The following is a 27,230-nucleotide window of genomic DNA, read 5'->3' as shown; positions in this document are numbered from 1 at the left end:
GCTCCACTTTACTGTGTTTTTGTATTAAAATAATAATTTGGCATTTTTATTGCTATTCTGTATGTAAGGAAGCGACTTCCTCCAGCTAAATAGCTCATGCTGAATTAGAGTAGTATTGATTTTCTGCAGCAACTGATTAAATATTCATAGTTGCATAAACCAAGAGGCTTGTGTGCGTGTATGCTAGCAAATCCAACCTGAGGTCCTTTATATGAGACATAGAAATCACTGAAGTATGATATTAAAAGGAATAAACAAACACACATATTTTAAAGAATAGAATACTGCTAAGAATGTGTTGCGGTCATCACAGTCCTTTATTACCTTACTCTACACTTAAGATCTATTTTGAGTTTCGTTTGCTTCAGCCTTGCATTTTCCAATGTTCTGACATTGTTTTTCTTTAAATAATCTTGTGGGCAAAAAGGCTTTTAATCAGTGTTTTGCATTTCCATTAATAATCAATAGGCAGATTGTAACTTTCATTTAACCATCTATAGTTTTAGGTTTAAATAAGAAATGTTTTAGATTATTAAATCCATTTTAATCAGACGAACAATAAAAATTTTGATTAGTATGGAAAAATATATTTTTCCATATAACCATTTTTACTTTGCCTATTCAAATCCTTTATGGGTTTTTTTTTTTTTTTGTTTTTTTTTGGGGGGGGGGGGTTTAGCAAGTCAGAGGTGGGTTTATGTGCCTTGGATCATAATTCTACTGCATAACTTGAGTTTCGGAGAGGAAATTGTTGACTTTATCAATTATAGAAGGTCAACCTGGTAATGAAGCAGCAACGCAGCCCAGATCATTACACCACAACCACCATGTTAGACTGTAGGTACAGTATATTTTATTCGTGAATGCCTGTTTTAATGTTCGCTGGTTGTAAAGGAACGTGCATGTGCAGATTTGTTTTGTTTTTTTGTTTGTTTGATTTTGTTTGTTTTTTTTTGTGTGTTTTTTTCCTTCTGGTCATCAACTTCAGTGACAACTTTAGTTACATTTTATCTTTAAAAAAATACCCTGCTGTTATGCCTCGGATAATGTAGTAAGCACTGGCTTTGGTTTCAATATTTTCCAATGGAGCCATTTTTTGCCCAGCAGCTTTCTTGTTGTTAAATCATGATGAACACAGACTTTAAATAATGCATGTTTTTACAGCACTTTTATTTAGTTCTGAATTTTTTTGTTTTTAACCTCCTGGAGGATCAACTGATGCTTTCTTGCAGATACATGATAGGCAGGGGCATGAAGGGTTTCTCATCATGTTCCATCTTTTCTGTATTTGTGCAGAATGACATTCACTTTGGCTTACTGGAGTACCAAAGTCCTACAAACTCGATCTGTATGCCAAGACTAAAAGATTTCAATGATGTGTTTCTTATTGCTTCTTGAATTTTATTAGATAAGAGCTTAATGCATTGCCTCCTAAGATTATTTAGCTTGCTGAATGGTGTCAGTCTGCTGCATTCAAGTGATTATTGGAGTCTTTATATGTGGCTTTAAATAAACCTTAGGGCAGTTGATAAAGTAAAAAAAAAATTTTGAACAGAAATAGCTTTTGTAGTATTGTAGTGGGGGAATGCATGAAAAACAAAGTTAATCCATGATTTAACAAAGGAACAATAGTTAAATTAGTACATTAGTTTGGATTTCCATTTTCCCTAAATGAATGGAAGCATGCATTTGGTATTTACTCAGATCATCTGTCCATTTGTACACTTTATTTCTTTAGCTAAAAAAAAAATTTGAAAAGGGATTAAAAACAACCAGTTCATACATCCCGACAGAGCAGACTAGCCCTGAATAAATCGCTCTTAAACTGTCCCCGCAGGGTAAAAAAAAACATGGCCATACACACCCGCCAATAATAACCAATTAATAGCTAATATTAATAATTTTACTTGGTTACTTTAACACAATTGATTCAGGTTATGACATGAAAAATAATGCTAAAGTAACCAAATATAATTAAGTAAATGACAAAAACGGTTACATTATATTTTTTTCAGTGCAGGGGTAGAAAGCTGGATTACCTGAAGGGGACCCTCATACACAGAAAAAGCATCATACAGTTATAGCAATACTGGAATACCCCAATTCAAAAACAGCGTATTATTAATGTATTTCTGAATAGTTTGTTGAAAGTGCTGATGATTCAGTGTCTTTGATGTGTTTGAAGTGTTTAAGTCAAACGGTTTTCTTACATGTTTACAGAATAGATTTGGCATCTAGACAGTATTGTTGTGTGAATCATTTTATTAGTTTTGCAGGTTCTTGGATTTTAGAGTCTGGACTTTTCCCCACTTAACAATCTCAGAAATACATTTTTCAAACTTGGCAGGTTCAAGCTTGACTTAGCTGGCTATCTCTTAAATTGAATTTCCGGAGCTATCAGTCTGAATTCTCAGTTTCCTGTCTACAAAATATAGTCATTTTCAATCCAATCTAGAACTCATTCCCTCCATCACAAATAGCATTTCTTTTTTCCATTTCTGTTTAATGTATTTATTTGATACTGGCAACCTCCATTGAACCGCCCTCCTATGTCCACATTGCTTCCGAATGTTAAACACCTCGTTGTGAAGCATTGTAGCTCATTGGACTGTGTGTGCGTGTTTTGGTGACGCTGAGCTTAGACTTGCTAATGGAGTAGAGGACAGACTGCATCTAAATGACGTGATTATCAGTGACACTGCCAGCTGCAATCAGGGCCAGAGCGCACTGAGAGAACTCCGCAGAGAGGTGCTTTATGCCTCGATAGACAGGCGGAGCATGGAAGATGTGGTTTCATTTGTCTTTTTATCTCCAACAGAGGTACCGCGGGAGGAGAAACACAAAGACAGGAGACAGTGGTACTGAGAGAAAAACTATAGAATGTTTTCTACAATGGAGGAATTGTTTCTTATTCACTTGGAGAACTGTGACAGGTGTGTGAGCCACAGACTGGACCTGAGGGATTACATTGAACAACAGCTGAAAAGTGTAGAAGCAGTAGCAAAAACAGGTTACAAGAATGTTTTTGAGCTGATATTGTTAGTGAAATTTCCTTTACATTGATGAGGAAGGAAAGCGCAAAACCTTTTGTGTTCCTGTGACGGAACAAAATAAAAATAAAAAAATAATAGGTCCAATGAAAAAAAAAATTGGACCTATTTTACATAGATTCATGCAGCAGAGCCACAGAAAGTTTCACACAGCTGTGGAGCAGAGGGAAAATATGTTTTCCAAAATGTTTAAGTTCTGTATAAATCCAGCTGTACTGTTGCGGCTTTTTGGAGAAGACTGACCATGCAGCATCAAGCCAGGCATTCTCTGTACGAGGTTTTTCCCCTTTCGGGCTAATTCTCCAGTCGTGCAAGAATGTTTTAGGTTGGGCCGAGTTTCAGCCTCCTCATGCATCCTGCGTCGTGTAGTGTACAGGGGGAAACAAAGGGGTGATCAGCCTCTCGCGACCATCTCCCGATCAGGAATTGTAGGGTCAGGAGAAAATCAAAGTTTGAAATTCAGTCGGCCCTCATAAGGTGTGAGGTGGAAGCAAAGCTATGAGCGTCTACAAGCCGATTTACCAGAACCTTACCGATTGTGCAAGTGCAAACAAGTGAGTTCTTCTTCCAGATTGACGAGTCCGACCAGCGCCATCTCGGTGCTGAGTCCGACCTGTTGTTTTTTTGGACGTGCAGCGTGAGCAGGTTGATCGCATCAAAGCATCGAGACGCACAGTGTAAGAACACACATTGTGAACTGGGAACTTTTAAATCCTGCAATTTCATCATACACTTTGAGCTTTAGCTGAGTGTAATGATTGATAAGAAAATGAATTATAAGAATGATGATTGCCTCAGAATAATTTATAGTTATAGATAATTTGACATAGATTTAAAATATGAAAAGAGTAAAAGATGGAAAGTGTATGGCACAACTGCACACTTGTTAAGACATGGCCCACCAAAAGATAGCAGTGGTAACTTTGGAGGAGCTGCACTGATCCACAGCTCCTTTATATAAGTCTTTTGTCTAGACAACTTCTAGGTAAACAATATGTGGCTGGAAGAAATCATATTTCCATTTTCCTACAAGCAATGCTTTTTCTGAAAGAATTTTAATTGGTAAATAGCAGCTAAACTTAGCCGTTTGGCCTTTATACAAAAACGTGCCTGTTGGGAAACTAACCTGGTAAATAAGTATAAAAACAACATCCCTGCAGTGAAGCTTTGGGGTGACAAGATCATTAAGTGGGGAGGATTTTCTGTAACCTGGGAAAAGAATCTGTTAGAGTTAATACCAAAGATAATTAGAGCTAGATACAGTTGCAATTGGAGACTCGCTTGAGGCTGCAAAAGATTTAAGATTAGAGCATCACAAAAACCGTAGACTATCCTAAAGAATTCCCTTAAACAACAATAATCCTCGCGCTTTCAAAGTTATAGTTCTTTTTTCTATTGTAGACAGATAAAGAGATGGATCTGCGCTCCTGAGTAAAGGTTCGCAAATAATGTATCGTGTTTTGTTTTCGTTTGATGTTTTTTCTGATGCTCAATCACTACACAGTTCTGCCAGAGTAGCAGGCTGACATTTTCTAAAAGGTCAGACGTCTTGGCTGCTTAGCATGAACTAAAAGTATGTCATTCTGTTGTGAGACTTTTAGAGAACAATAGAGACAGTCTGATGTCACTTTGAGGGACTGTAAATAGCAGAGCTTTTTATAGCCTTTGTGTACTCAGAGCCTCGCCTCATTCCCAATCCTACTCCACTCGTTATCCAAACTGATTTTTCCTCAGCATTTCAACCCACTTGTATTGAGCTCTTAAATGATAATGACAGGAAATCCATGAAAAGCTGCTCTCTGTACATTTTTATGATTGTTTTCTAAATCACTAGACGAGACTGACTCCTTTAGCTTATTCAAACTTAAATGGTTTGACTCTCTAACATTAACGGCTTATTAGTATTATTGCAGTACCTTAAAACCGACAGGATACATGTTGCAATGGTTTACATGAGTAAAACTGGCTCCAGGTGAGATAACCTATGCATTTTATTTTTCTTGAAATACCCAAAGCACTATTGCTGTATTTGGTTTTACCTACTTTGACAAAATGTTTTCAAACCAATAAGTTAGCAAAAACATTTAAACTTTGCAATAGCTCAATCTTCACTATGTTCTCACCATCCTACTGTATATGGTAACATTTTATTTTGACCTTACTTGCATCTCTCCTACCTCTGGCTATAGTGACCCCCAAAAAATTGTACTTTGAAGACAGAATTCCAATAAAAAACTTATTATTACAAGAATATGCTCTGCTTTTTGTCCAAGTTCAGGATGACCATTTATATCACTAATTCATTTGTTTCATTAAAGAAAAACACTCACAGACAGACAGACAGACAGACAGACAGACAGATAGATAGATAGATAGATAGATAAACTTTATTCCGGACTCATGGTCCAATAAATACATACATAAAAATAAAATAAAAAATATTTAATGATAAAAACACAATACAAGTACCATTATCGATTAAATAGGATCTTTAAGAAGACAGGAATACCAGTGTCTCCACAGCTTAGACTGATATCGGATTGCACTACGTGTGGTATCAGTGAGTGACAAAATAATATCGTTTTCAGATGTATTTAACCTACAAATAAACTTATACATTAACTTTCGTAGAACAGCTTGTAGGGTATTAACTCTTGCTGTGACAAACATCTCACTTGCACTGGACCATCTTGGACGTTTCAAAAGTAACCGCATAGCATGATTATAGGCCACCTGCAGCCTTTGGAGGTTGACTTTTCTATATGTAGTCCACAGGTGAGCAGTGTACAGAGAGGTACAATATGCATTAAACAGTTCCACTTTGACTTTATCAGTACATTAACCGAATTTACGAGCAAGGGTATTAGCTTGAGCATACAACAATCTACATTGTCTGCAAATGTCATCATCGTCTGACAGATTTTCTGTGATGATGTGCCCAAGATACTTGGTTTTGTTTGTAACACCCAGCACAGTATTTGACAGCAGAAAATCTGGAAACTCAGTCGATTTTTCTTCCTTACTCCTACAGATCATGATCACACTTTTAGATGGATTGTACTTTATGTCGTGTTCCAGACCATACTCAGAGCAGATGTTAAGTAGTTGCTGTAACCCAGCAGTACTAGGGCTAAATATTACTAAATCATCTGCATACATCAGGTGATTAATGCAATGTTTCCAAGATTTGAAAATCTTTCGCCACCTCTCCAGGAGGCTTTTTCAATTCAATTAAATCATTAGAATTGAGAAAGCTTCCTGGAGAAGTGGCGAAAAGTCTTCAAATCTTGGAAACCAAGTCCAGTGGATTTTATTTGAACTTTTACGGAATGACTATGACCTGGATGGATGAGAATCTTCATCAGCATATTTTTCTTTGGAATGAGTTTCATACAAAGTTCTTTATGTTCAGAAGCTGAAACCTCAAACGTCCCTCTCTTTTCAGTGATAGCTTTTCTCTTTTAAAAAAGATGGCTTTCCTCACCCTTCTTTCAAACCATCTGTGCTCTCTTTTTAAGATCTGGACATTTTTGTTCTCCTTTGTGCTTGAGGTTACCACCGGACATAACTTTAACCATCGAAAGATCGAAGATTAGTAGTACCTTCATAAATGGTTATCGAAATTTTGTGAGTTATTTTTTTGTCTTAAAGGAAAACAGTTAAACTCTCTCACTGGTTAGACTTCCACACTTAGTTAATAAAACGACCAATGAGGGAGCTGATTACATCTGAGGATGATCGGTTAAACTGGTTTCAGTGTCATTGAAAATGTAAATGGAGCCAGTAAATCAAAACATAATGCAATTTTAAGGATTTCAAAATGCAAGTTAAAAAAGAAAAAAGGAATGAGGAATAACCATTTTAAATGTGTGTTTAGAAATGTTAATTCTAATCAGATTTATGGATTTTGGTTTTTAAAAACTCCATTTAAAAATAGGATTTGAAAATACATTTTGAAATTGAAAATAATCCATTAAATATACAATTTACAACTCTTTAATAATTCATTTTATAATATACAATTAGAAAATTCCTTTTATATTGGATTTTAAATTGCATGATATAGGTGTTATTTTGGCTGGTTTTCTTTTTCAGTGTCTCTCTCGGTCCTCCATAGCATGACCAAACTGTTTGTCAGTGAGGTGGCACCGCAGTTTTTCTTTCTCCATGGAACACAAAATTAGGAGGCCGTACATCAATGCTGAGATAAACATCTTTATTTGTGTGTTGTTCCCAATAAAAGTGACTTATTTGCCTTTCAAATGGTTACGACAGGCAGAATGGATCTGACTAATTAGATTTTGTCTAACTGTTGAGCTTAGGCAAATTAGTTCCATCTCAGCAAACTAAACCTGGAGAGGGAGCAGAGCTGCACACCCAGTATCATCCTGGGAATCCTAAACTTTCTGCTCAGCTAATTTCCTGGATGGCAAGGCAACTATGTAGCTGCAGCTGTGATAACACACACTGATTATTGTGTTTTTTTCATGTGTTTACAAATCTGCACATCTGAGGTGTCTCTGGAAGAGGAATGTAGTATAAAAATGTGTAGTTTTCAATGAGTAATTTGTCCTGGATAACATTTTTCTTTCCAAATGCTTTTGACTGTAAAATAAATTGGGAGTGTAATCAACAATTGTCCACAAGCAGGACCTGTTTTAAACCAAATTCAAATGTGTTTTATTCCTCATACTTATTTCCACTGACTATATTAAAAAAAAAGCTAAAGGCACATATAACATTTTGAGGGTTCATGCTCACAGGTGTTTGGAAAGGATTTTTCTTGTGTATCAGTTTATCATAATAAAAAAAGACTGAAGTCAGCAATATGGGTAATAGAGAAATGCTCACAGCATCTCTAGACACCCAGTCAGGCTGAGGCTGCATCTGTTACCAGGACTTTGTGTGCAGCTGTTACCTAGAGGAATGAAGCCGTGGGATTAGAGGTGCAGCTCAATCATCCAACTTCTGCTGATTCAAAATCACCGACTACTGCAGACATCCATTTTAAGTAAAGCTGTATGTTGAGTCTCACTATGGCTAAGAAGCGTATACTATACTATATACATATACTATTTAGACTACTGACTATTTTGAGTACATGTTAGATAGGAATTGGAGAAAGACAATGATAGGGTGAATATTTTTACGTTTTTTTTGTGAACCCCATTCACAGGCTGCAGTAAGGAAGCCGAGAGCGATCATGTCCCTACGATACTTTTTCAGGGTGGTTTTCTCGAGAAAGCAAGTTAATTTTCTTAGTATCTAAAGATAACGAGATGGTAATTCGACTTTTGAATCGATTCCTTTACATTTTTGCAAAATCGATGTCTAGGAAATGAGATCGATTCATTTTATAGTGAACCGCGTGGCATTCACATTCAAGTGAGCAGGAAAGATGCTCTCAAGATGACCTCAAGCCAGACAGCTGCAAATATTGCAAATAGGTTGACTGAAGACATTAACAAATGACCAGCAAACACCCTGTAGTTGTTACAGACAACGCTGCATATATGGTTTGTGCAGTGGAGATAATGCAGCTCATGCATGTCTGCTGTGTCCCCGCTTGGTCACGTCTGCTTGCTCGAGTGAGGCTTCACTTTTTCACTTTTCACAAACAAGTTTGCACTTTTGAGACAGTTTTGTTAACATCTCAAGTTTAAACTGTCCAATTTACAAGTTTGCACATTGTGTTTAATGTGACAGGAAAAAAATAAAATACATGAGTACACAGTTAAACCATTTTCATTAATGTAAAAACAGATTGAAACGAAATGAATCGATTTAGAACTGTATGAATCAAAATCGAATCGATTCAGGACTTAGTCAGAGTTAAGATTATTTTTGTGGTAAGCATGACACATGACTAAGAAATTGCACAGGCGGATTGCATAAAATCAAAAAAAAATAATCAAACACTTTAAACAAATGTTTTAATTTAATCCAACCCTGAAATTATTTAAAAGCCTTACTTTTATAATATTACCTTCATGTCCATGAAGACGCCAGGTAAACTTCAGATTAGCAGGGAATTGTATAATACTACATTTCATATTATTTGTATTCAATCAATCAATCAATCAAACTTCTTTATTATCGACTACAATTTACATTGCAATCGAAATTTCAGCTTTTGCTTTACCTATCTTCTAACATTTGCAAAAAAGCATCTCTACATCTTAATTCATTATAGAACCAGTGGTAGAGCTGTGTAGGTTGTACATGATGAAACATTGTTCTGATTCCCACTGTCCTGAAATAACTAAAACGGGGAATAACCCCTTAGAACACGTGCTTTCTTCTGCTTTTGCATAGAGCAGTATCGTTTTATACACACTGATTTCACTCACATGAAATTCATGTCCACATGTTTCCTTTTTTTAATGTGTGTCCAAAAGAAGGCTTCAAAGATCTTTCAAATAGAAGCTATGGTCATCCTTTATGTGACCATGTTGGAAACACACCATGTTTACCTTCTATTCACTTTCCACCTTCCTCTCCTGATCTGTGCCTGTGTTCTCTTATTGACAGCGGCCTCCCTCTGTTCCCTTTAGAGGTTTGATCTGCATGGTCTGCTCCTTATGTTAAGCTCAGGACTGTAAAAACTCTTTGTGTGAGTGTCTGTTACAGTGGTTTACCAGTGGATTATGTTAGAAGACACGTTTGGACAGAGATAGGTTGGATTGGCTTCTGGACATGGGAGATGAAAGCAGACGACATGTTTAGGTGGACAATCTGCGTGAAGTGGAGGCCCTGCTTTAACCCAATGGTGGCTGTAAGAGGAAGATATTTTTGTGTTCTGTGTGCTGTGAAAATCTGTTTTCCTTTGGAAAAAGGATTTCTTTTCCATTGAATGCATCTGCTGTTATCTCTAGCACCCTCAGGAGAAGCTTGACTGTAGTCCACTAACAACAGTGAAATATCCATGCAGTTGCTGCAACCAAATCCCCCTTAGGCAAAGGCAAAAACATCCAATATCTCTCCCCCTACCCCTGTCCACCATCAGGTGCCACAAACATATTTTATGTCATGTAGAAATTTCACAACTCTGTCTCGTCAAGCCTTGGGCTTTCCAGTCTCTACGGCTGAATACACTTGAAGACTTTAGTCAGTCTATCACAGCATAAGTACATGTATGACTTTTTTTTTTGTCATCTGAATTTGAGCTTTTCAAGCATCCAAATGCTGTCTCTCATAATCCTCTGCTAACTGTCTTCTGCTGTCACCACACTTCATCTATATCATTTGCACATGCTGAATGAAAATAGGCATGTCCTGACTAATACTTTTCATCCCTGAGAGCTCCCTAAGTTATTTAAGATTACAATTTTCTTCTTTAAAGCTAATGTAAATTATGATATCTAATCATTTGTATGATTGGGTATTATTCCAACCAGCTTTTACAGCAGTTTTCATATGCAACTTTAATAAGCATTTACCTATGTCAAGAATGCTTCATTTACCTCATGACAACATATTACCCAAAGTGCACATGGCTTCATCACTTATTCAGGAACAGTATCTCAGAGATATACTGTACCTAGCTTAAATCAGCCAGTGTGTCACCAAGACTAAATATTGATGTATTGCCTAGTTTAAGAAGAAATTTTAGAAATAATGAGGAAAATTTTATGTTTTTGTGAATTAAAGATGAGCTCATTATTAGGGAAATGACACTTTAACCCTATAATGCCAAATGTATCATATTTGATACATACGGTTTCTGAAATGTTTTGCGTCTGACACCTTTTGCATAATTTAATGGTACAAACTTTGCTCAAAATCCTATTGTACACAATCAGATATACCTGATAACAGAGGGCAGAAGACTACACAAAAAATAATCTTGACTTATTGCATAGTAATAAATTATTAATATCAAAAATGTATTTCTGTTCTTTTCTTTTTACATATTTTGTTAAAAGGCCAAATAAGGACTTCAAACCAAAAAAAAGTAATTTTCTGTTTTGTTTTATTCTTGGATCGGGCTTTAAAGGGTTAAATCTGATCTATGTTTTATTGTTTTGTTCTTTTTTGTTTGTTTTTTAGTTTAATTTAAATTAACCAAATAGAAAATATACCAAAATATATATATATTTTTTAGCCTGGTTTAAATCCACCTTCAAGCTTCATTTATGTATTCTTTTTTTCTTATAATGGTTTGAAATCTCTTTTTATGCAATTGTTTTTTTTTGTGTGTGTGTGTGATTATAATGTGACAGCTATGATTTGAACAATGTAGCAGCCAGAGTCTGTACTGAAGATGAATTTCCTTTGGGATGATAAAGTTAATCTCATCTAAATCTAATCATGCATCTCAGATGATGCTGCTGATCGTCTGCATCAAACAGTTGAATTGCATACCAGCAGAACTGACCAATTGTCTCCAACACTGCTCACAAGAAGATTAAGCTGTTTTTCCATGGTTTCCAATTTTGGGTGTTAGATCCATTATCCATTTACAGGTGCTGGTCATAAAATTAGAATATCATGAAAAAGTAGATTGATTTCAGTAATTCCATTTAAAAAGTGAAACTTGTATATTATATTCATACATTACATACAAACTCATATATTTCAGATGTTTATTTTGTTTAATTTTGATGATTACAAATGACAACAAATGAAAATCTCAAATTCATCATATCAGAAAATTAGAATATTGTGAAAAGGTTCAAAATTGATGGCCCCTGGTGCCACACTCTAATCAGCTAATTAACTCAAACCACCTGCAAAAGCCTTTAAATGGTCTTTCAGTCTAGTTCTATAGGCTACACAATCATGGGGAAGACTGCTGACTTGACAGTTGTCCAAAAGACGACCATCGACACCTTGCACAAGGAGGGCAAGACACAAAAGGTCATCGCTAAAGAGGCTGGCTGTTCACAGAGCTCAGTGTCCAAGCACATTAATAGAGAGGCGAAGGGAAGGAAAAGATGTGGTCGAAAAAAGTGTACAAGCAAGAGAGATAACCGCACCCTGGAGAGGATTGTGAAACAAAACCCATTCAAAAATGTGGGGGAGATTCACAAAGAGTGGACTGCAGCTGGAGTGAGTGCTTCAAGAACCACCACACACAGACGTATGAAAGACATGGGTTTCTGCTGTCGCATTCCTTGTGTCAAGCCACTCTTGAACCACAGACAGCGTCAGAAGCGTCTTGCCTGGGCTAAAGAGAAACAGGACTGGACTGCTGGTGAGTGGTCCAAAGTCATGTTCTCTGATGAAAGTAAATTTTGCATTTCCTTTGGAAATCAAGGTCCCAGAGTCTGGAGGAAAAGAAGAGAGGCACTTCATCCACGTTGCTTGAAGTCCAGTGTAAAGTTTCCACAGTCAGTGATGGTTTGGGGTGCCATGTCATCTGCTGGTGTTGGTCCATTGTGTTTTCTGAGGTCCAGGGTCAACGCAGCCACATACCAGGAAGTTTTAGAGCACTTCATGCTTCCTGCAGCTGACCAACTTTTTGGAGATGCAGATTTCATTTTCCAACAGGACTTGGCACCTGCACACAGTGCCAAAGCTACCAGTACCTGGTTGAAGGACCATGGTATCCCTGTTCTTAATTGGCCAGCAAACTCTCCTGACCTTAACCCCATAGAAAATCTATGGGGTATTGTGAAGAAGAAGATGCAATACACCAGACCCAACAATTCAGAAGAGCTAAAAGCCACTATTAGAGCAACCTGGGCTATCATAACACCTGAGCAGTGCCACAGACTGATCGACTCCATGCCACGCCGCATTGCTGCAGTAATACAGGCCAAAGGAGGCCCAACTAAATACTGAGTGCTGTACATGCTCATACTTTTCATGTTCATACTTTTCAGTTGGCCAACATTTCTATAAATCCTTTGTTTTTATTGGTCTTCAGTAATATTCTAATTTTCTGATATGATGAATTTGAGATTTTCATTTGTTGTCATTTGTAATCATCAAAATTAAACAAAATAAACATCTGAAATATATGAGTTTGTATGTAATGTATGAATATAATATACAAGTTTCACTTTTTAAATGGAATTACTGAAATCAATCTACTTTTTCATGATATTCTAATTTTATGACCAGCACCTGTACTTAAAAAGCTTATGTGAATTTTGAATCTCATAAGCACTATGATGAGAAAAATGGCCCTCAAATCTGATTCTGTAAAGGTCTTTCTTTCTCTAGATGCCTCTGTCTATTGCAACTGTCTCCAACAGGAAAAGTTTTTTTTTATTATTATTATTATTTTTTTTTTTTTTTTGCTAATTCTGACTGTTACTGTAAAATCTGTCCAGAAATGGCAGTAACATAAAACCAAATATTTAAAAAGGAAAGACCCTCAGCATACATCCACATTTATACATTTTGGAGTGGTAATCAGAATTAGAAAATCCCAGAAGATTTGTGGTTGAAGCTAAAATGGTGCATCCAGGCAATGTGGCCTACAAACCTTAAACCTTCATAACATCTGTTGGGAACAAATTACCGTAATTAAAGTTTCATCAAACTATGTATTATACCCAATACACATTTTTTTGTATTCTTATTTACTATTGATTGCATTCACAGTTTCAATTGCATAATTTTTTTTAACCCAATATAATCAGATCAAATGGAACCTTAAATCATCAGAAAACATATTCCCTCAAAAATCAGCCAACTGAAAAAAAAAGAAAAGAAAAAGAAAGTGAAGAAGAAAAAAACATCTTCTGCTTGGAGTACATGCAAGCCAGCTAGTTGTACAGAGATCCCAATAAAAAGATAGTATAAACAATAAAAACTTTGAAATATACAAAGAAATTACCAAATGGCCTATTATAGGTACATTTTCCATTTCCACGTAAGAAGATATCAGATATTATTTTTTAAAAACTAAGGAGCCAGATCTTGTCAAGTACTCATGAATCCAAGAAGAAGATTGTATATCTCTCATATGTTATATGTAAATTAGTGCTCATGGTTGTAAATCCAGTGATTTGATGTAAGCTAAACTGCCGGCTCTATGAAGAAGAAGATGGATTTTGACCATAGTGATAACTTTGATGCAGCCTAGCGTACATGTGACTCAGAGAGCTGCAGTCACGTAGTAGCTCTGCTCTGTGTATGGGTTTTGAAAGTAACCTTGAGCCCCTGTTTCACCATCTTCAGAGACTTTGCATTGCCACAAGGGTCCCAAGTGGAAAAGCTGTCTTTAGCTCTTTGCAGTGAGCTTGACTGTGAAAAGTCCAGGTCAGGACCTTTTGATACCTGTTGCTACCCTTACCCTCCGCTGTGGTCTGAGTAAGAAATGTTTTTATCTTTTGTAGTTTTTCCAGGCACTACAAAATGTTCCAGCCTGCCCTATGTTTTCTATAATTTATGGCTCTCTTTCTCTCTTAATGTATCATTAGTCCTGCATAACTAAATGTCCTTAATTTATTGCTCATCAAACAAAATACATAGTTTTTTTTCTGTCCTCTCTATTTAGGATTTTTGCTGTTTTTGCCATTTTCGTAGCATCCATTAGCAATGTTTTTGTTTTGCTTTTTTTAAGTCAGACTTTAATTTATTTCCTGTCTAAATTAGAGATGACTCAGCCATTCAGAAAAGCAATATGGCAAATAATTAAATGAGAAAAAAGCATGCGCTCATGGTTGCAATTTTGTAAACTACTCTTCATCCCCAATAACCCTGCCTGGAGAACTGCTGCAATTGTTCTTTTCCAGCAGGAATATGACTCTTGTTAATGTAGCTGTTGGCGAAAATGAGCCATTTATGTTTTAATGTAGGACAGAAAATCCATTTAAGAAACCCTCATACAATGCCAGTAGAGGAGGTTGTGTAAAAAAGGCCGTGACCAAATCTGTAAGTTATTGTCATAGATGTTGTTGCCTTTTTGGCGAATGTTTCACCTTTCTGCAGCACGGCATTCTACATAAACACAATTTCTCTTTGGATTTCTCACTGTGTTCCTCCTTTGTCTCTTCTAGATATCCGTTTCCTACAGTGTTCAGCACCTGCAGCAAGAAGGACCTTGCAGCCAGTCTTGAGAAAGGTGTGGGGATGTGTTTGTACAACATGCCAGAGGTCAAGGTGCTTTATGGAGGACAGAAGTGTGGCAATGGCTACGTAGAGGAGGGAGAGGAGTGTGACTGTGGGGAGCCAGAGGTAAACACTAAAGCAGAGGCTTTCATCTTCGCCTTCCTCAGTGGCTGCAACTCTAAATGAAACTCAATCTTAACATGTGTTACAGAACCAGAGCTTTGAATGTATCTGAGAAATCCATTTGACAAGTAGGGGGAAAAACAGATCTTAATGCATCCCTGCTGCACTCGGAAAATACGCATACATCTTAACCTTATGAAATTTTATCAGACTAGAACTGTTTTGCTTTTATGTGGTAGAACAACACAATAACAGTGTTTAATTGTGAAGAGAAAGGAAAAGAACTGCTTCGCTTTAAAATTGATATACAATTTGTCAAGTCTGCATTTGTATGACTCTGCGCCAACTTAATAGTTTGTAGAAGTCCCTTTTCCTACATTAACAGCTGCAAGTCTTTTGAGGAATGTTTTAACAACCTTTACCATTCTATATACTCGTGTGTTTGCAATATTTTATTATTTACAGACAGCTTAAGCTCACGTGGATTGGGTGGATAGATTTTAAAGTTTTCCATTTGATTTCTATTTGAGTTAAGGTCTGTGATTTAACTATGGTTAGTGTAACACAGGAATAAGACTCCAAACATGATTTGTTATTATCTTTGTTTAAAGCCCATACAAATTTTTTGCAATCAATGCTTTTAAACTAGTTGTTCTGTCACATTACATTATGTTAAAATATTAGATGTTTTATGGTTGTCACGTGAAAAAGTGTGAAACCTCAATGGTTATGAATGCATTTCAAATATGCTAAAAATCTGTTATTTGCTCGTCCATGCTTTTGTGCTTTACTATAACTTTGTTTCACTTTTACATTAAAATAAAACACTAGTACTTTTGGGTTAGACAATCCTTCTTAACCGATGAAACTCTCGCTGAAACTCCCTCTACCAATATAAGCAAAGTCCAACTCTCTCTTGACATTTTTTTTTTTTGCAATTATAAAACACTAAAATGTAATACACCCAGGAATATATTGGGAGGGGGCAACCCCATGAGGTCTCCAATATGTAGTATTTTATTTTGTTTACATCTTGCTTTTCCTTGACCAGCTGCTCTCGTGATTTCATATCTTTGGAGGCTCATTAATCAAACTGCTGCCCAACTGTGTGACAAAGCAAGCAAACAAGTGGAAAGCACTCATAGCTTCAGCCAGTTTTCTTTGGCTCTGCTTTCCCCACTCTGCAGTGCACATCCATGCCCATTTTGTTCCCACCCCCACACACTGCAGGAAACTGTAAAATCAATAGCACAAATACATATTGCTTAGATCCACCCTAAAAAGCAGGACTTACCCCAAGTTTCACTAAAAATATAGAAAACCAGGTGACTAAGTTTAATTCAACCTTCACATCCCCAGTACATGTAGATATATCAACAAAGACACTCTTGCTGTATAGACGTGATACTGTAACATTAGTTTTACTAATTATTCAATAATAAGGCTATCAATTTGTAATTACTGTTATATATGATTTTTATATTTTTATGTATAGATTTAATGAGTGGATTAACAAATGTAAGTTCGTTTGTCACCTGCTTGCTGTAGGTATGATACTCATACTAATTGTAGCTACAGGGTTTTAGTGAATATAAAGAGTTGATTAAATATAAATCTGATACATTTAAGCAGTAGTTAAAGGCTAATTAATTTTAATACCTTATCTTCCCAGTATTATGAACTCTGGAGAGACCAATATTGGGCTGTTAGGCTGAAACGCCATGAAATATAAATATGAAAGTTAAAAGTTAGCATGAAGATTTCCTGATGTCTACAGGACATGATTGGTTTCTCTCGAGAGATGTGTCACTCTGTTGATTTTCTTACTACAAAGCTGAACAGAATTTTCAATATAGTGAAGTGGTCTTTATTTTCCTTTTAAATTAGATTATATTTTGAAACGTGTTCAAAATGAGTAGGATGTGGGATTGTTTATGTAAGCATAGTTAAGAAACTCCATAGTTTACAAATCAGTAGGTGGTATTGTGCTAGAGTCATTGTGTTTGACCACCAACAAACCGGTAATGCAGTTTAGACCTTCTGATGATTCCTCAAAAGGATCTCCTGGAGGTCCTCACATTGCTTGTTTGAACTGGCAGCCCACGTAGACCTGGAAATAAACAAGGAATTCGAAAAGGGAGCCAAAGGGTAAACAGTTGGGCATATTAAACTGCATTGACAAATTAGACCTCCAACAATCCACATGCGTCCTTACACAATGCCCAGAAAAAAACAACAGCAAAGATTTGTTGTTTTGGGTTATCAGTAAAAGTAGAAGAGAACCTCTAATCTCTTTTTTCCCTGTTATCTCTTCCAAATGCCCAGAGCTCATAAATTAAAAACCTTTTCTTTAAACCAGGTTTTTTGTGGTCATTGCATCAACAGACTCCTTTTTATCTCTAACTGGTTTAGAACTACCAAATCTAAAACACATGAGCGCTAGTTTATGTCTAAACTTTAAGGTCTTAAGGTCAGGGGGGAATCTTTGGACAGGAAGTGTGCTCCAGTGACTTGAAGAGCTTCATCTAACAGAGGCTTCCAAATGTCATATCTGTGATCAGGACCACATGCTCTAAGATGGTTTATTTTATTTTCTCTGCACTCCAGGAATGCATGAACCCCTGCTGTAACGCCACCACATGCACCCTCAAGGGAGATGCAGTGTGTGCCCATGGGCAATGCTGTGATGATTGCAAGGTAAAAGGTTTTAGGTCACTTTGGATCTTGTTTAAGTTTATTTCAACTGACTAAGTACTTTATGGGAAAGTTCTACAAATCTATTTCTGTGTTTTCAAGTAAGTGGTACATAGTGGTCATTGCAGCAGACAGTGGTTGACAGCAGTTTTCTACGAAATGCAGATTTTCTGTGCTCTCTGCTGCCCCCCTTCATTGAGAGTCATTTAGTGGTCAGTTGTTGTAGCTACAAGTGAACCTCCTCTCTATCTAAGTTTTGCTAACCACTGGTGGAATATCTTGTAAATCCTTCCATTCTAGGACTAATCTACAAGTAAAGATGTACAACATGCAGCAGTATCTAGATGAAAATATCTCTTTTTTTTAGGTTTGAATATTTTTATTTTAAATAAGTACGAATTTGTGTTTAACTATGTGTCCAACCAAGTGGACGTCATCGATTTCTTTTGGAAGTTATTCACAAAGAATTTTGAGCCTGATCTTCAAAGACTCGACATAAAGGTGCTAAAATGCACATGCAGTTTTTTTAAGTGTGTGCAATAAGTGGGCATGTCGTGAATGAGTTATAAAAACTGCTGCTTAAATGTTACAACATGCAAATTGGTTTGGTTCCAGCCATTAGAATTAGCATTTTGCATTTTCTAACAGTATATTGAGGGTCGCCATATAATGAAAATATCTATTAAAAATAGTAATAATGATAATACTTACGAATATCTATAGTGCATCTCAAACGGTACCCGTCATTTATGAATGGAAAAGCCTCGATGGTCATAACCTGAAAAGGTAATACTAAATTAAAATAAATAAATGAGCGACATTCCTTTTTGACCATGTTTCCACAGAATGACTTTGAAAAATAAACTCAATAAACAGGCTTGGACAAAGAGCTGTCCAATATTAAGAAAAAATATAGGTATTTAATTGAAATCAAGTTTTATTTAAATTTTTACAAAATCAATTCACATATACAATAAAAGACAAAAACAAATTCATAATGTTAAAATTCATAACAAGGACCAGAGGAAACAAAGAAAGAGATTTCTCAGGAGATTAGAGAGAAAATTATAGACAAGCATGTGAAAGGTAAATGCTTTAAGACCATCTCCAAGCTTCTTGATGTTCCTCTAACTACAGTTGCACGTTTTATTCTGAAATTAAGAGTCATGGGACTGTAGTCCACCTCCCTGGAAGTGGCCACAGCAGCAAAACTGATGACAAATCAAAGAGACAGATAATAATAATGGGAACAAGAGAGCACAGAAAACCTTCTTAAGACATTAAGGTGAACTTCAAGCTCAACAAACAGCAGTGTCAGATAACGCCATCTGTCATTGTTTGAACAAAAGTGGACTTAATGGTAGAAAATTGTAACTGCAATGTTCTTTATGTCAATGTCTCTCAGTTGTGACTTTAATTGGTCCATCTGAGGGAGCTTAACCTGTTCCTCCACTTGCAAGGACATTGCCCCCATGTAATCGTTGCTCCACCAGCTACCTGTCTAAGAATAGGTTTTAAATCTTATTGTTTTTTTTTTTATATATATATATTAATATTGTGTCTCCATTCTATAGGTTTTGTGGATTATGAAAGTATATGCTCAAACACTGACTTAGGCCTTTTTAAATGTAAACTTTACATCTTTGACTGAACGTAGTGGAAAGAGCTTCGCAGTCTACTGACTTGCCAAGACGTTACATAAGTAGAGGCCATTTATCATTTTTTAAGTTCTTTAGTTGTGTGGTTGTCTGTTTTAAATGGTGTTATAAATATAGAAATGAAATGCATGAAGCTGAAATAGATATTTGACTACTCAAGGTAATATTGATTTAAACACCATTATTCATTTACATGCTTGCGCCATTTCTATTTTATTATCAGTCTAATGTCTTCTTTAAGAAACTGCTTACAGTAATAAGGCATACTCCAAGTCTTAAAGTCATAAAGTGATAAGGTCAGTAGAGTTGATTATGCTGAGTAATTTACTGAACTCTTGGTGTCTGCAGCTCAAACTGGCTGGCACCATGTGCCGAGAGTCCAGCAACTCATGTGATCTGCCTGAGTTCTGTACTGGCTCCAGTCCTCACTGCCCAGCCAATGTTTATCTCCATGATGGACACGCTTGCCACAACGTTGACGGCTATTGCTACAATGGCATCTGCCAGACTCACGAACAACAGTGCATCACCTTGTGGGGACCAGGTTAATCAATACTGTTGAAGAAGTTGGTCTCTTTTCAGACTGAAAGACTCATTATCAGATACTATTGATTGTGTGTTTGTTTTTTTGCAGGAGCTAAGCCTGCTCCTGGGATCTGCTTTGAGAGAGTCAACTCTGCAGGAGATCCTTATGGGAACTGTGGGAAGGACTCCAAAGGTTCATTTGCCAAATGTGATGCAAGGTAAAATTGTGGTGCCACATTGAATATTTCAAACCAATGGTGAAAAAAATGTTATCAAAGAATGATAATACTAAATACACAATTATTCATGAATAATTTAATGCTGTTTTGTCATCTGATTGTCCTAAAACTATTCGCCCTTTGGGTGAAATCTGTAATCAAGCTATTTGTTAATTTAATTAATTGTGTTCACGACACAAGGCTTAGCAGTCCTCCGGCACACATTTCTATCAGTTTGCAGAATTACTTGTCTTTGTCTGTGATTAGGTACCTTATGTTTCTGTTCTTTCATGCAGGGATGCTAAGTGTGGTAAAATCCAGTGCCAGGGTGGAGCCAACAGACCAGTGATCGGTACAAACGCTGTCTCCATTGAAACCAATATCCCACTACAGGAAGGGGGGCGTATTCTATGTCGAGGGACACATGTGTACCTGGGGGATGACATGCCAGACCCTGGGCTTGTTCTGGCTGGAACAAAGTGTGGAGACAGCATGGTGAGCAAACCATATATTAAAAATAATAGCGAAAGATGCACATTCTACCAATTTTCCAGTGAAGAACCACCATGATTTTTTGTGTGTAAACACATTATCAACATGAGCAATACAGTTTTTTGTGAGTTGTAAAAAAGAACATCTAACAGTTGTATCTCAGCCACACCAATGTCTACTGGATGTTTGTATCAGTAGCAACGAAATTCATTGCATTTAACACTAGCCTAGTCAGTTTGATCATCAGAAGGGTTAGACTCCCAACATTATTTGGGCATATTCTAAGTTCTGCAACTGCAGCTTTTACACACAATTTCCAAGAACATAACTGTCATTATTCTACAGATCTGATGAATCTGTGTTTTGGAGATCTAGAATTGAAAGTGCAGCTGAGTTTCTAATCGATTCAGCCTATGAATAGCTATGCGTATAAGATTGCCAAATGTATTACAGAGTGGTCAGATGATCCATTGATTTTTTTTTTTTTAGATAAGTGGTAGAAATTACTTTGAAAGTAGCATAGTGTGTCCTGATGTACAAAAGGACATAAAGCACAGCCTCAGTTCTGGTGCATGCACTACTCAAAATTCGAATGCCTCAAAGCTTACTTACAAGACCTTACAGCACATGTGTTCAGTATTTAAAAAACAGCATTTTAGCTTTTTTTTTTTTACTTTTTATTTATTTATATTCATATTCCTAATAACATTTTTAGATTTTGTTTTGACATACATTTTAAAATATCCCTAATAAAAAACAAAAGTACTGTCATAAATGTTCAACAAATGACCATGAATTGTCCTGTTGACTATGAAATAAATTAAACCTTTTACCTTATTTTTGAGGTAAATGTTTGTTTGTTTTTTTCTAGTACTACCCAACTTTTTTCAATAAAAAAACGATTGCTGCAGAGTATATTTATGTCAATCAGGTAAAGCCCAATCAGTGAACCTCCTGTTTTTGCAAGCTTGATATTATCTACTTTAGAGGGGCTGTAGTAAATCAGTGTTATAAGGGAGGAATACTGTATGTATACTGCTGCAATATTAATTCACCCAGGGGAGGGTTTAACAGAGAGGAAAACATCTAATGAAGTTAACTTTTGAGTGATTTCAGTGATGTGTTTTTTCACTCTTTGCCTGGTTTTCATAGGGTTTGTGTGTATTGGGTGTTTGTGTGTGCAGAGGAGATCTTCACAGAGGGTGCAAAGTGATTTCCCTATCCAGTTCAGCAGACTGCACATGCAAACCATTTTTTGCACGTGTGCCTTCATTAATACCGAGATCATCTTCTAGTGACCAAAACTTGTAAACACATGGGTTGAGGATATGCAAATGCAAACATTTACCACGTGCAAAATGATTTTCCAAACCTGAGACTGAACAGTGGTCACAGTTTTTGCGTTGTTTTTTTTGTACTGCTAGAAGTCAGATAAAAACTGTCCTGCATAAATGTGGTCAGTCAAACGAGGCATTGGTACAATGCCAGACAATGGAAATAAATTTTTTGCCGATTTAAACAAATTTGAATTGTCAAATAGTAGAATAACATTGTTAAAGAAAAAACATCCATTCATGTGGGCAAAAATGAATGCAAAAAGATTTTAGAAAATGTTTATACTAGATCTGAAATTAAGAAAATTACTGGATTTAAATGTTGCATTACGTCAATATAAACAAATAAAACTAAAAGAGCCTTCAAAGTGTGATATCACTCATCTGTATCTGATCTGTCTGGAAAATATGATCCCTGCCTTACTATGCATTTTTCGGCTTTTGATTTGTAATTCATTTATAGGCATTTTAAGTTTTATCTTTGCATTTCATTGTACCTGTCTAGTACAAAGTGCATAATCTAAAGAATGACATAACTAAAATAACATATAACCGTGGTGCAATCAAATTTCACTGGCTGGACTATCATGTGTGATGATGACATCAGATAAACACCATAACAGAAATAATGTAAATGTATCCATTCACTCAGCAAAGTCTTTATTAATATTGCATATGATGTAGTTTAGCATGTATTAATAGCTTAAGGATATAAATAAGTACTTTCAGTACTGTGATTACAGTATTTAATGATGACCTAGATGAATATCTGATATAGAATTGGCCGCACTCAAACTGCTTGTAGAACATGCAGTTTGCTCATTTTAATAGATAGAACCAAATTGGTTTGCACATCTTTGTAGGTCACCCCCAACACATCCATGTATTGCATGTGGTTGGAAAAAAAAGCATTTTATTGTTATTATTTGGAATCTTTGAAGAACAGGCCCTATGTGCTTAAGGCTGAGTCTGTGCCACGATGGAATCATTTATTTTATTAGGTATGCTTTTTAATGTTTTTTTGTTTGTTTTTCTTCTCCTAATGTGTCTTAATTAGCTCCACAAAATAATTTACCTTTTCTCTTCCTTTAAGTGCATACCGTATGACACTTGATTCCTAACCCCTGCAGATCAGAGTTGTTAAAGGTCTCTGTAAATAAATCTTAAACAAACATTTAAGTGCTGGAGTGTGAAAATAATGAATTTGTGAAAAAAAAAAGTTCTTTAAATGTTCAGATGACTGAATAATAGTCTAAGAGAAACATTGCACAGGTTTTTACATTTAGGTGTAGGAAACTGAAAAATAGGAAATGTGTGTGGTCTGATCACTTCAAGATTGCACTTAAAATGATTAGATAACCAAATGACAGGGTTTCATGTTCCTTCTGATCTTATTCATTCACCACAGTGCTCTCGTACTTGGTGTTTAACTGCTTTTGTAGTTCTTTGTGCTCGTTATACACAAAATGGCCATCAGGCAGGGCAGCTCGTCTCCTGGCTACCGACTTCAGGTTATGAATTCACGCAGCTCATTATCTGAACATTTAAATGTCCTGAAGGTGTGTATTTGGCATCTTTCTTCTTTTAGAAAGGTTTTGTGTTTTTCATGCTAATCAAAGCATTAGGCTGGGACACAGCATTGAGTTTCCTGACAATTTGTGGAAAATAAGAGCTGAACAGCTCTCACAATAATTTAGGTCTCCTTCTTGATTTAAAAGCAAACAAAAGCATTTTTGCATTTTACTCTGATATTTATTTTTCTTAAATATTTACAGCGTTTTGCATTTGAGGTTATGTTTTTAGGAGAGTTTGTGGGTTTGTCTGTGTGCAGAATAACTTGAAAAATGTCATGGGCGAATTTTAATAAACTTTTTATCAGAGGTGTCCCTCATGCCAAGAAACAACCCATTAAATTTTGTTGATGATCCAGCTCATAATCTGGATACGGGACTGTTTTAAACGACTCTAACATTGTGAGATAGGGATATTTAGCGGAAAAAGCAGTTCCCCACTAAACCAGAGGGTGGCAGCAGTGACTATTGACAGCCTCAGCATCGGACTCAAAGAGTCTGGGCATATTTTAATGAAGACAAAAACACAAGAAAAATTGAAAAATGTATTTTATGGACATTTTTTACCACAGCTGTGCCTCATGCTAAGAAAGAATTAATTTAAATTCCGTAATGATCCAGCTCATGTGCAAGTTTTACCTATAGGTGTAAGTCACAATTTGGGGGAAAATTAGCTGCGAAAGACTGTGAATCTCTACAGCTGCTCCACAGTTGTTGAAACGTCTGTTTATTGCAAGGTTGTACCTTGGAAGGTTTACCGATGGAGCCTTAATCTCTCCATGGTTAACTTAAAGCTGACATATATGCTTCTCAAAGTTTAGGAAATGGTTTTATAACCTAAACCCTCCTGTTTTTATTTTTCTGTCCAACTTTATGCCTGAAATATGTGCTGTCTTCTTTGGTCATTCTGATTCTGTAGGTTCACTCATCTGCGTTCATACTGGTTTAGATAACACCCAGGTGGACTGAATTTGCTTATTAACATATGGAGAAAATGAAACGCACAGTTTTGTTTTCTAATAAAATAAAGAGTTCGTAAGTAATTATTTTAGGTAAGAATAGTAATTAAGCAGCATAGCATGTCTCTGCTGTTTCATTAAATTAACTACCTCTGGTTATACCATACTATATAATAAAGTTATTTATATCTACAACATACATGTTGACTTTGCAGTTACACATGGACACATTTTCTATCTCCTCTGAAAACGTTTATTGATGCTTTTTCCCTTGAAAGGTGTGCTTGAACCGGCAGTGCCAGAATGTCAGTGTCTTTGGCGTGCTCGAGTGCTCAGGGAAGTGCAATGGACGAGGGGTGAGTGCAAAGTACCATTTTTGGCCAGTGCTTAGAGTTTAATTATGCAATGTAGTGGTGTTGCCAGCCTGTGGAGACTCCGTTTTTATCTGTTAATTCACATTTACGGAGGAGCTGCGCTATCGGGTATGCTCCCTGTCACTGTTATGATGTAAATAAAAACGAGTAATAGTGTATTTATAGCCTACCCAATCAGTCTCCATAGTCTGACCACTTTAGATGGGTTCAGTGTGAACACATTGTGTGATGATAACTTGTGTTTTCTGTCTTTAACTGCAAACAAGGAAGGGAGCAGAAACAGCAACTAATTTGCAGTATATCTTTCCCTTCTCTTAAACGATCACCTTTATTTCTCTCAGCATCTCTCCTCAATAATTCAACAAAGGATGCTTTTATGTTTTATTTACTCTGTTGTTTAGTGCTATAATTGCAGCATTCACCACAAGCTATTCTGGCCCTCTGTAAACACTGATTTTTGCTGTCAATTAAATCAAGATGGCAGGCGCAGTGAGAAATCAAAAGTTTCTTAATAGTTCCCTGTTGTCTTTTATTAAACTTTTCTATAATGCAATAGGCAATAAAAAAGAACCTACAAACAAACATACAAAAATTACGTTTTGTATGTTTGGGGCAATGAATTGCTTAAATGTCTGTGAGGGGCGGGCATAAAGAGAAGCTAAAGTTGATCATTTTATATATTGTCCATTTAAAAAACAATTTTGAACTTCCAATCAACTAAATTTTGCTCATGTAAACAAAGGTACTGATGCAGTTGCTTAGTTACTGCATCAGTGTTTTTATACAGTCAGTCTTTATTATCCAAAATGTGGATTAATTTGGATGACTTCCCCATTCTTATCATTTTAAATAACAATAATTATGATAATAAAGGAAACAAATCTTCTCTTGCAGCAGTGTTCTCATACTAAAAGTTTCTTTATGTAATAAAGTAATTTACGTTGTTCTAATAATGGGTTGTGTTATATTTTAAATAATATTACATAACCAATGTGTGAAAAGTAAGTTATATTATTCCATTTATCATAACATAACACTTTTGTTGTGGTGGATATCTAATGCTGTCTAATGCTAACTATGGTGCCCAGTGACATTTTACATGTCCAGCCCTCATTAGGTAAAAGGCAACCTAAATCACTGAGAGGTCTCTACTAATGCACACAAACTCGCTTAACCCTAATTTTTGACTGACAATAAACCTTTATTTTCAAAAAGAAATTCCAAGTAACCAGAGATATCTTGAATATTCTCAAGGACAATATGCAAACTCTGTGCAGAAAGTCTTAAACACAGGACCTTCAGGCAACCTCAACCTCACCATTTTTAAATATATAAAATATTTTAGACAGTGTGTATAATTAAGTTTTTTACTTGAAGATATAAATGAAATTAAATGTATGTAGAATACCAGCTAGTTTTAGCAAAAAGATTAATCCAATCAGTCTTTCAGTGCTTCTTCCTATTGTATAATAGCTAAATTTCACTTTAAGTAAATTTAAAATAAACCCCTTACAAGTGCCTCTTAACCCTGTCATCTAGTGGATATGGTTTTTGCCTTGCGGCAAGGGAGGCACTCAGGCTGTGCATCTGTGCTAAATGTAAATACTCCACATCTGCACTGCTGCCCCCTCCTCCATTCTCCCTTGCAAAGACAGCTGCATTTAATACCTCACTGGAGAAAACATTGGGTTTAGAAACCTGCGGCTCTGCTGAATACGTTTTTTGCAAAACTTTAACAGCATCTTGGGAAACTACACGATCCTTATTCCGTATTCTTGTTTTCCATTACACAATAATCACAAACTTCAATAGCAGGGTTTGTTTATAGATAGGACAACTAATATGTAATTGTGATGCAGGAGTGCGCAGTAATTTACTAAGGTCCTGATAATTATTTAATTCAGGTGTGTTGAGGCATGTAAGAAGGAACCTTTAAGAAGCTGAATTGATCTCTGATCTAAAGCATCCTATATCTGAAGAGTTATTGAAGAGAAACATCCCAACAGCATCATACCGACAGCACCAACATTTCTATCACACATGACATGTCTCTGTGGTCTTATCTTGCAAAACCTTCTTGGTTATGTTTTATGGCCCCCCTCCAAAGCTGGAAGAAAACATTAAAATGGACGTCTTATGGCATTCTCACAACACTAGCTTTTTTAGTACCATTGTGTCATAAATGGCAGATTTACGTATTTATTTATTTTTGTTTTAAGAAAAAAG

The 27,230-nt window shown here is 36.1% G+C and overlaps 1 protein-coding gene across 2 annotated transcripts in view; it reads left to right on the top strand.

Moving 5' to 3' along the window:
- adam12b (ADAM metallopeptidase domain 12b) overlaps window positions 1-27,230 on the top strand; it is a 132,862-nt gene that overhangs the window by 89,317 nt on the left and 16,315 nt on the right. For both annotated transcript variants that reach the window (XM_038285366.1, XM_038285365.1), the window contains exons 12-17: window positions 15,005-15,182; window positions 17,787-17,876; window positions 19,880-20,075; window positions 20,166-20,274; window positions 20,571-20,769; window positions 24,909-24,986. In XM_038285366.1, the coding sequence (XP_038141294.1) occupies window positions 15,005-15,182; window positions 17,787-17,876; window positions 19,880-20,075; window positions 20,166-20,274; window positions 20,571-20,769; window positions 24,909-24,986 (850 nt within the window). The remainder of the gene's footprint in view (window positions 1-15,004; window positions 15,183-17,786; window positions 17,877-19,879; window positions 20,076-20,165; window positions 20,275-20,570; window positions 20,770-24,908; window positions 24,987-27,230) is intronic.

This window comes from Cyprinodon tularosa, unplaced genomic scaffold, assembly GCF_016077235.1.
Source record: "Cyprinodon tularosa strain WSP-4 unplaced genomic scaffold, ASM1607723v1 ctg210, whole genome shotgun sequence".
Taxonomy (NCBI): Eukaryota; Metazoa; Chordata; class Actinopteri; order Cyprinodontiformes; family Cyprinodontidae; genus Cyprinodon; species Cyprinodon tularosa.
Note: the sequence above shows the minus strand (reverse complement) of the source record. Positions and strands in the feature narration are given on the sequence as shown.